Here is a 10,681-nt window from a genome sequence, read left to right on the forward strand (position 1 = left end):
TGGTCAAAAATACAATCACTCAATATGCTTAAAACCGCAATAAAGATCTTAAGACAACGATATATTTGGGTTTTATTTTTTTTACAATACAGCTTGGAATTATGGGTAATCCAGAGCGTAGAGTGGAACCACCGTTACGTTACGTACAGTGTGTTGGCGAGGGGGGGCGGTATGGGCATGGGGGGTGTTGCACTTCATACGGCCGGGGCCCACTCAGATAATGTTGCAACTATTGTGTCGTTACGCCATTGATTCTAATTGTATATTAACGGAATAATACGACAACAAAAAATCTTTTTATAATTTTACTTCATGTATATGACAGCCCAGTTGCGTGGCTGTTAGCAGGTTACCTTTGGGTCAGGACCATGTCACTAGCAGACACAGACCCAGCCCTCCCTCCCTCTCTCGCCTGTAAAGAGGCGCCGAGCTTTCCAATCCCTCCATTGTTTTTACCTTTATATCAGGCTGTAACGAGGCTCAATCTAGATCGGCGCGTCTGTTTTTAACTTCACCGTGTTCTAAAATGTTACCAGAGGTCCGGTCGTTAACGTTACAGTTAAACGGAGGTTTTATTTTTATTTTTTTCACTTCCACTGTCCACGGCTACTTCCTGGTGCCACAGAAAGAGGCAGTGCTGAGTTAAAGAGACAGAAATACTGGTAGAAATTCAGACAGAAAAAAAAAAAAACACTGAGAGAGAAGAGGGGCTGGAGACGTGATAGGAACAGTTGACCGGATTCCCAGAAATTGAAATCGCCCCCCTCTCTCCTCTCTCTCTTTATTTCTCTTCTTATTTCTGTATGTATTTTGAATATTTCCTCGGTGAATCGAGCGGTTGCTCTCCGGCGGTGCGGATGACGGTCTGCTGCGGCTGAAGCGGAATTGTAACGGGGGAACATATTCCTCCCTCCGACGGACGGACGGACGGAGAGAAACCTCGCAGAGATTTCTCCCTTTTTTATATATATATATTACTATTATATCCACAGCACACTCGGCGTCGGTTTGACTTCTTTTTCTCCCCCTTTTTTTTTTTTTTTTTTTTTTTTTTTTTTTTGTCAGCAACACATTTTCCTCCCCGGCTGTCATTTTTTTTTATTTCACGTTGATATTATTTCTAACGACTCCACAAGGAAGGGTTGAGGGGGACGGAAGATGGGTTGTTTGGGCAACAGCAAGACTGAAGACCAACGCATCGACGAAAAGGCACAACGAGAAGCGAATAAAAAGATAGAAAAGCAGCTACAGAAGGAGAGGCAGGCTTATAAAGCGACACACAGGCTCTTATTGCTGGGTAAGGTTCATTTCTACGCGGCGGTTTGAAAATGTTTCGTTTACCGAACACGTAGCCCTATTTCTTTGACAGCAATAATATGTCATAGGAGGAGGGGTGGATATTAATGAAAAGCTCCACAACCTACAGTTAACTACCTTAATAATTTAGCTTATGTATCTCCTTTAAAGATGGTTGCTTGATGCTAAATGTGTGTTTTTTTTATATTTGTGTCGAAGGTGCGGGAGAGTCCGGAAAAAGCACCATTGTGAAGCAGATGAGGATCCTACACGTCAACGGCTTCAACGCTGAGTGAGTGCTGCGCATTAAAAGTGCAGAGAAAATAACATTTAATGCTCTGCTTTATGGCTACTCTGCTAATGAATAACAGCGCCGAGGCCAGCATACAGCCTGCTGCCACTGCAGCGCCTGTTGGGCCCTCAACCACCAATGCAAACCTGCTAATATCTGACTTTTACAGCTACATTTAAATAGAAGTAAAATATATATATATATAAATAAGCAAGGATGCAGTTATAAATTGCGAGAGTGTATCACAAGGCTTGTCAGAAGAAAAAAAAAGTGTTTCCTGTTTCACGCATGAGGGAAAGAAAGGTTGTGATCGACATAGGCCTATTGATGATTTGTTTTGCTGCAAGGCCTTGCATGGCATTGATCTTCACTGTGGTCTGTTTGAAACAGGACTGCAACATGTCAGAGTCCTTTCACTGTAGGAAAGTCCTCTACATGTGGATCTTCTAGTGTGAGGCTTGATCAACATGTTCAAGCTTGGGTTCTGATATTGCAGTTTTGTTTTAGTTATTTTTTTAAGATCATGACCCAGTATAACAGTTAAAGTTGTGTTTACATTCAACTCCTGGAGGATTTTAAGTGTAAAATTTGCCCTATTTGATCTGTTTTGTTGCTTATTGTGTGAAATAATCTTAGCAATGGTCTGTTTTTAAAGAGGCCTATTACATCTTTAAGATTTAATAGTAGAGATGTATGAATTGCTTGTTTTTGTTGAAGTAAATCCAATGTTTTATAGTATCATTTGTCAAGAAGATTCATATGCAGCCGTAATGACAATACCTTGATCATTGTGTACCCTGCTCAGACTGTTCTAGTTCAGCATCATTTTACATTATAATTATATTATAACTTAGGGTATTGAGGAAAAGTGTGCGTATACAGACTTTAAAACTTGCCGAAAGAAAAGCTGACCCAGAGCTGCATCTTCTGTGTTTGAAACCACCAGAACTCATCAGGTCGTGTGGTTTGAGCTTCCTCTGGTTCAAATTCTGGAAAATAATCTATTAAGCACATTTGCCTTGATCAATTAATCATTATTTGATAAAACAGTCAACAAACTGACCAGTTAGCTAAATAATCATTAATTCAGCCCAGCTTCTGTTCAAATCATGATATACTTAAAGTGTAGATTATGTTGAAATAAGATTTTAGTTCTGCTTTGCTGCTGAAACACCTTTAACCCCTTGTCCCTGGCTCTGGTCTGTTTAACACAGGCCTATAATAGATCAGAGTCCTAAATTTTAATCCAACTTCCTGGATCTACTCAATTCCTCCTACAGCGTATTTACTGATAAACTCTGAGTTTGAATTGGCTACTGGTACCAGTAGTAGTTTCAGTTTAATTAAAATGCGATCTGACATGCAGGCCATTGTAACGACCCATGCAGGTTTTTTAAGGTTGATGCCGATTATTTTGCACCAACTTAGCTGAGCTCCAATATGTGCTGCCATTACTTTTTTTTCATTCATTTATTTATCTGTTGGGTCAAATTTGCTTCCTTCTCCATTTACATGTTAAAAAATTACCTTATAACAAATGTTGCACAAATCTTAATTTAAACAAAATGGAACATTTATTAGGAAATTCAAAGAAAAAATAAGAAGGATGAATAGCAAATGCCTTACATGAGCTCATGGCATGCTTGCCGAATTTATCGGCAGATATAGATAAGGAAATAAAGCCTGATATCGGCCAAAAATACCAGCTGGCTGATGTATCGATTTATTTCTAGTGTACTTTAATAAAAACTCTTCCTTATGTTTCGGTTTTTCTTTCAAGCATGACCTGACGCACAAATGGTGGAGATGAAACTTTCCAAACAAAAGCAGTAGTGGTTGGCTTTTCCAAAATAGAGACAACCTGATTTGTCTGAGGAAATAAGAACCTTTTTGTATTTCTAATCAAGTATTTTCTGCTGACCATTGAGGTTCAGAGCCCTGGTAGACCCGAGGCACCCTGATTGGATTTGTGTTACATAAGGAGGGGAAAGGTGAATGGCTTTCTAGCCGTTACAAACAAATTTTCACAGGAACACCTTAAAATGCAGCGGGAAGATCTGAAAATCGAGTACATTTTACGTACAGTACGAGTACAAATGTAGCCATTTTGTTAGTTGGCGTATTCTAATGTCACTATAGCACGTTTAAAATGTTGTATGCTGATCTCAGCTACAGGGTTCTACAAATGTTTACATGTCATAGGTTTACATAAAAGGTATCAGGGCATAACAAAGATTTTCAGTTTCTTCAAACTTTTTTTTAACCTACTTTTTAGTGGAGTCTTTTGATATGTTCGTAAATTACTGTATTTTCCGGAGTATGAGCTGCTCCTTTTTTCCCACGCTTGGAACCGTGCGGCTTGTAAGAAAGTGCAGCTTTTCTGTGGATTTATCCTAACCGTTAAGCGGCGGAAGTAAAACTTAGAAATCAAAGAAGAAGGGGCTAATTTTCATTTAGAACAAGTACATGCTAACAGCAGGCATGATGGAGAACAAATGCCCAGAATTCACACATTTTGACATTTATTTGCTGCATTAAAACTGTGGATTCAATGAAGAGACTGTGCTCAAGTCCTGCAGAGCAGAAATAAAGAGCTGATGAAGCCCCATCTTTCATTAGAAGCTCTTACTACTGCGAACCAACAAGCTAACAGGAGCTAGCATTCTTCTTCGTCCCTACTCGAGGAGCTATATGTTGAGCTCCCCCTACAGATTTGGAGGGAGACTGTTCAGTAGACATCTGTGGCTTATATATGTACATTTACACAAAAAAACCCCCCCCAAAAACTCAGTGCGTGCAGCTATAGTGAGGTGCGCTCTCTAGTCCGGAAGGTAAAATAGAGATTTAGGAGTCAATTAAAGGGGATAGTGCATAGAACCTTATGAAACGAGATTCATTCTAAATGTAAAGATTATATTGGATCCTCCTGATGTAGATGTCTGTTAGAGGAGTACTTTTGCTATGTTGCATGGCTATTTATTTCTAGGTAACACAAACTTCAGCTGGACGTTTTGGTTTTAAGCAGACAGATTCTGGTCATTTTGTGCACAGTTTAAATTTAACGTAATAATCTGCGGTTTAACTGATGGCCTTTATGTAATTATGATATACCTTTAAATTTCATTTTAAAGCATAGCAGGAAATTAACTGCAGCTACGGAAGCTTTAATGTTTAATAAATGGTCCATGTGACATGCAAGTATTGCAGAATATTACTTTTTAACCAAAAACAGAATTGAAAAACAGACATTTACATGTCTGATCATGGATTCCATAATTTATTTGAATCCTTTTCCTTTTTTGAAACGTATTCATTCTATATTAATTGATGGTGGTCTTTTGGACCCTCACTGAGGGGCCAGTTAATTTTTTTCTCCATTGTGAGATGCTAGCAGGGAAAACACTTCCTTAACTTGTTCGTGTGTAGTTATGGTCTAGAGGGGTTAAGGTTTTAGGGTGAAGCAAATTGAAACCAACCAAGCTAAAAATTATTCAGCCTTCTAAAGGGGTGAATAAAATAACTAAAGCTGATATTAATGCATACATTTCCCCAACAAACCCTCCATCTTTGAGATTGTCCTTTAACCCTGTTGTCCTTGCTTCTTATCATCCCTGCACACTAAACTTAATACTTAATTCTTCAGTTTCGTAATAATGTCATTTATCTATATTTTCCATGCATTTTGTGGTTTAAATAATAGAAGCTGCACATAAACTACAGCTGACTGCATAATTTCTAAACATTTAGTATGATATGATGATTCAATGATTGCTCTGTACTTGAGTAGCCTTTTTACCGAATACTTTTTTACCCTTACTTGAGTAAGTTCTTGAATGATTTCTGTTTACTTGCATAGAAAAATGTAGTGTTACTTTTACTTGAGGACAAGTTTTGAGTCCTCTACCCTCGTCTGGGTAATTTGCTGGTTCAATATGAGAAACCATCTCAATGTGGAGACGGGGATTCATTTCTTAGCCAAAATTTAGCATTGATATTAGGAAAAAAAACTATAGAATGTGAACTTTGCAAAAGTCTGCATTTTCTATTACGTGCTTTGTAGGAACCCTGTATTTTGGTAAACACTGTATAATGAATGTGTCTTTTATCCATGCAGAGAAAAGAAACAGAAAATACAGGATATTCGGAAAAACGTGAAGGATGCCATAGTGGTGAGTTTGCATTTATACTACCAAACAAAAATGCTCCCCCTGCTGTCCCATTTGACCGATTATTGTACCCGCTTTTAGCATTCCCCCCCTCCTGTTATCATCCTGCTTAGTGCCTCTTCTATTTTGTGTCCCTTTTCTGCTTTATAGACTATAGTGTCTGCGATGAGCACTTTAATACCCCCAGTTCCAATAGCCAATCCAGAGAACCAGTTTAGGATCGAATACATCAAAAGCATAGCACCACTCTCGGACTTCGACTATCCACAGGTAAGAGCCTTTGTTTGTTTAAAAAAAAACAGCAACAACAAAAAAATGCTATACCTTTGTGTGTGTATTTTTGCTTTGGTGCTTTTAAAAAAAATCTTTTTCCCAACGTGTGCTTGCGTGGGCGTTAGATGGCATGCGATATAATGGGTTTGCTGTTTCAGCAGAGAGGTATGTCCGACAACATTGATCTGAGAGATAAAACTCAGGGTTTTTTTAGCTGGAATTTTGAGGTTTCCTTAAATTTCTTTTTGTTTTCCCTGATATCAATGCTGGTTTTCTTAAGAATCCTTTGCTGTTTCCTTAATAAAAACAGAGAGGAAATTGCACACTGGGGTCTTGTTGGGTGGTTGGTTCCGTGTTAAAGGTGTGGATTTGAATGCAGAAGTTGGAGCACACGAGGTTCTTCTGTGTGTGTGATCATCCATTCAATAGCACAAGGTCATGTGTTGGAAATGTAGATAATGTTTTACATAATTCTGAAAGTCTTCCTTGTTTGACGGTGGCTTTGCAGCACCACAGATCAGGAATGACGAATTGATAAAGAGCTATAGATAGATTTTACTGTAACCAAACGGAAGTATGAGCTGTTTGTCCTGTGTGAATGAAACACCGGGTTAATCTGCAGTCTGTTTGTTGATCCTTTGGTAATTTGCTTTTTTTTTTTTTTTTTTACAGTTTACAGCAGTTGATTTATCTTTTGTTCAATGTTTTCAACTAGAAATCAAACCGGAGACATTTAGAGACACTAAATAGTAGGGGTGTCCCAATGCAACATTTTAATTTCCAATAAAATTCCTATATTGCTGCTTTGAGAAATTGCTGATACGGTAATAACCCGATACGATGTTAGTAAGAATCATACCAGCTATTATTAATAGAAATGGCTTGATCAAGTAATATTACTAAAACAGAGAACAAAAGTCGACAACAGACAGTACGAAAACAACGGACCCATGTAAAATTAACCAATAAGTTACAGAAGCTTTTAATAGAAGCAGAGTGTTTTTATCTGCATGAAAATATCAGAGATTTTAGATGCCGGCTGATAAAATCCAACATTAGTTTTTTGGCTAATATTGGTCTAATTAAAATTGGATCGGGACATCCCAACTAAATAGGCAGCCAAAAGTTTGATGTAGCTCAGCTCTAGGTAGTGATTTAAAAGGGCAAATACTGAAATCCTGATTTTTGTCCCCTATTTAAAAATAAAACCCAAAACTCTAGAAATGAATGGTCTATAAGTACATCAATCAACTTAGATTGATGTACTCGTAGACCATAGAAACTTAGAAATGTGCACACTTTAGAAAAAGTATTAATCCCTTTATTTTTATATATTTGTTTCCTATTAGGAAGAGTTCAGTAAACATAGCATACAGTTTTTTTTTTTAAATATTGTATTTATTCAGGTTAAATAGCTAATCAGATCACTGTTGGAAAACATTGTGGAACGCTCAGCAGCAAAAACTTGCATAAACCCTAGCATTCACATTCTGAGGGGCTTTTGTTTTTGAGTTTGCATGGTCTGTTAAAAGTTGTGCAAAACCGTGTCAATAGCATTTAAGTAAAGACTTTGACCAGGACACTCCAAAACCTTTTTTTGTTTTTTAATACAATGCATAAAGTGTATTACAATCTTATATCTAGCCAAAATGTCTTTTTGATCATGTTTACAGATTGAAATACTAAACAAGAACAGATTCTGTTAGATAATTATAATTTTACTCAGAAATAAGTGCAATAATCTCCCGGTGGGGTAAGATTAATGTACTTGGTAACACTCGTGGTTTCGAGAATAATCTGAATCTTACCGGGCTAATCGTCTTACTGCTCTGGTTGATTTTTGCATTTATCTCTGAGAAGAATCTTCTCAAAGCTAAATTAATAATCCAACAGAATCTGTTCTTTCTTAGTATATCAAGCTTAAAACAAGATCAGAAAGACTTTTTTTGGCTAGATCTGATTGTTAGATGGTTAGATGGACAATTTATGCAGTGTAGGTCACAAACTGATGACCTGACAGTCTCTTAAAGGGTTTTCTGACAAATGACAGAATTTATGATTCCATCAGTTACTTAAATTTATTTGGCAGTACTTTCAGTCTTGCAATTTTCATTGATATCATGTTTCTTCCATCTCCTCCCCATTGTTAAATTGTGAACTCTGACATTAAGTGGAGCAAGTGAACTGTGCCGTGCTTTAGGTGTTCTATGTGATTTTTGTGACCTCCTGGATCAGCCAGTGATGTGTTTTGGGTCTTGATTTTGCTAGATCAGCCATTCATGAGAACTTTCCCCATTGCCATATTTTTTTTTCAAAGCGTTAACTTGCTTTATTAGCCCACCCAGACTCATATGAAAAAAATTTTCAGCTCAGTATTTGTTTTTGTCGTTTTTAGATCTTTGAGCCTACTTCATCTTGTCTGACAGATTCTATTTTAAGTCACTCTTGTTTCCACAGTTCTCATATTAATCAGGCCTGGGTGTGGCTACAGAACCTCAACTCAACTTTTTGGAGAAAAGTTTTTAATTTACAGGTACCTCTTGATTAAATAAGGGGTACGATTACAGAAAGTCAGATTGAAGAGTTCCAAAATAATCTTTGCATATCTTGCATATGTAATAAATTAATTTTCTACCAATTTTCTGCAAACTTCGAAACTTGCTGTGTAGAGCATAATGTTTGCTTTGTTCCCCTCCCCCACCTGTTGCTGCATAGAGGCTGATTTATACTTCGAAAACTAGGTCGTCTGCGTAGGTGTCGCAGTGAACAAAAAGCCGTCCCCGCCACCTCTGCAGACACTCTGCTGCACCTCTCCCACATTTTAGGGGACCGCAGGCAGGAGGCCGTCTTGTTTTGTTTTATGACCACAATTGTGGAAAACGGCTTGTGAAGTTTGACCAGCTAGAAGAGCGAGGCGCATGAGAATGCTGGGACCCTTTTTCAACCTGGATCCCCGCTTTTTTTCGCCCTCATGTCCCTCCATTGTCGCACAAACTTGCCCCCATTTCCTCACCGCCTCGGCCGTATCGAGACCCGCAGCTAGTTCATGATTTTCCCCTTTTGCGTTGTGGTGTGGAATAACATAGCACAGACCACGCTTCAATATTTAGCATAAATAAAAAATGTCTGCGTCAAGCTCACCACGGCACACTTTTGCAGGGAGTATAACCAGCCCTTAAGTCACTCCATTCAATTAAATCAGTCCAAGCCAGACCAGTCCATATAATCACAATATGTGCTGCAGTGTTTCTCTGTCTTTTAAGTTTTGTTTTCACACACCTCTATCAAATCCTGAGCACAGTGTTTGACTTTTAGCAGCTTTATTTAACTCTTTAAAAACCAGTCTGTTAGTTAATATCCCAACTGACTGTGTGACACCAATGATGTGTCATATTGTGTATGGGGCCAAGGGGAGAAGCATTGATTTACCAGGGCCCTGCCCAGGCCGAAAGGAAACAACATGGCTCTGTTTGGACCTTTTGTGGTTGTTATCAATGTCGGGCTTTACTTTTGTCGTCAGTGTCACCACCACATTGTTGCTCACCTCCACCAGACTTGATATCCAGTGTCCATCCAAGTGACCCGGCCAATCTGCAGCCTGTGGCTTTCATCTGGTGGCGCCAGTTTGAGATCTTGGAAGCCTGTTTTGCTCTAAAAATTTGGAATAGGTGATGCCATTTTTTGTGATAAGAAATAGAGTAAATGGACATTAATTTGTCCCCTTAGGTGTCACTGAAGTGATTCTTGTTTTTTTATAAGGTCAAACTGAGCTGCTTCAAAGGTTTCAGCAGGCCCCAAGGAGGATGAATTGTGAGTCCTTTCAGTTGCTCCCTCATTTAGGGCTCACCACAGCAAATCGTTACAACTTGCACTTGGACGTTTTAACGCTGGCTGCCCTTGTTGATGCAACAGGGATTCGAACCAAGGTCCTCGGTTTCAAAATTGGAGATTTAGCCAGAGAGATTATGCGTCTATTAGATCAGAAACCACAAACGGTGGAAGTGCTTTGGAACAACTAAACCATCTAAAATATACAGGAGGACTCCTTGGATTATTTATTTCAATACCTCCTAAAAACTGCTAAACTACAGGGAGAAATAAAAAATAAAAGCTGTAAAACTGTATAAATGGACATGGGGTGATTTTCAACATTTAAGGCATTGAAATATGAATTTTACTGTGAAATTGTGGTTTTGCTTTTAGCAGATAGCTGTAATTATGAGATGCATAGATCAACCTTTGCATTGATGGTTTTACTCAGTACTTTTTTTTTTTTTTCAATATAACATTTCTTCTTGATAGAATCTTGTGCCTTATATTAGGTTAGAATTTATATTAGTATATGTTAGTTTATACTAGATATATATTTGTTTGGTAGCTAGCTAAGACAGAGCAACAACAAATGTTTTGATTGGTAGATACTGATTATATGGGATCTCACTCTTAGTTCTTGGCAGAACCATAGAAATAGTAGAGCTACACCAGCGAAAGACTAAGAAAGTTAGGTTATATACAAAATACAAGCACACTATGATTAACCTGATAGATTTGGGATTTTTTTCACCAAAATACACACCCATTAGGAAAATCTTGCTGACTGAGATGTTGTTCTGTTAGCCATATATATATATATATATATATATATATATATATA

At 38.0% G+C, this 10,681-nt stretch overlaps 1 protein-coding gene across 2 annotated transcripts in view; it reads left to right on the forward strand.

Moving 5' to 3' along the window:
• Positions 1-10,681, forward strand: part of LOC107095436 (guanine nucleotide-binding protein G(olf) subunit alpha) — an 85,958-nt gene that overhangs the window by 28,918 nt on the left and 46,359 nt on the right. The window contains exons 1-4 of one of the 2 annotated variants that reach the window (XM_015391540.1): positions 1,136-1,297; positions 1,516-1,588; positions 5,703-5,757; positions 5,905-6,024. In XM_015391540.1, coding sequence (XP_015247026.1) covers positions 1,159-1,297; positions 1,516-1,588; positions 5,703-5,757; positions 5,905-6,024 — 387 coding nt within the window. In that variant the 5' untranslated portion in view covers positions 1,136-1,158. Of the gene's footprint in view, positions 1-1,135; positions 1,298-1,515; positions 1,589-5,702; positions 5,758-5,904; positions 6,025-10,681 lie in introns of those variants that run through there. The other variant, XM_015391539.1, reaches the window with a different exon arrangement.

Source organism: Cyprinodon variegatus, unplaced genomic scaffold (assembly GCF_000732505.1).
Source record: "Cyprinodon variegatus isolate N-32 unplaced genomic scaffold, C_variegatus-1.0 Scaffold545, whole genome shotgun sequence".
Lineage (NCBI taxonomy): Eukaryota > Metazoa > Chordata > Actinopteri > Cyprinodontiformes > Cyprinodontidae > Cyprinodon > Cyprinodon variegatus.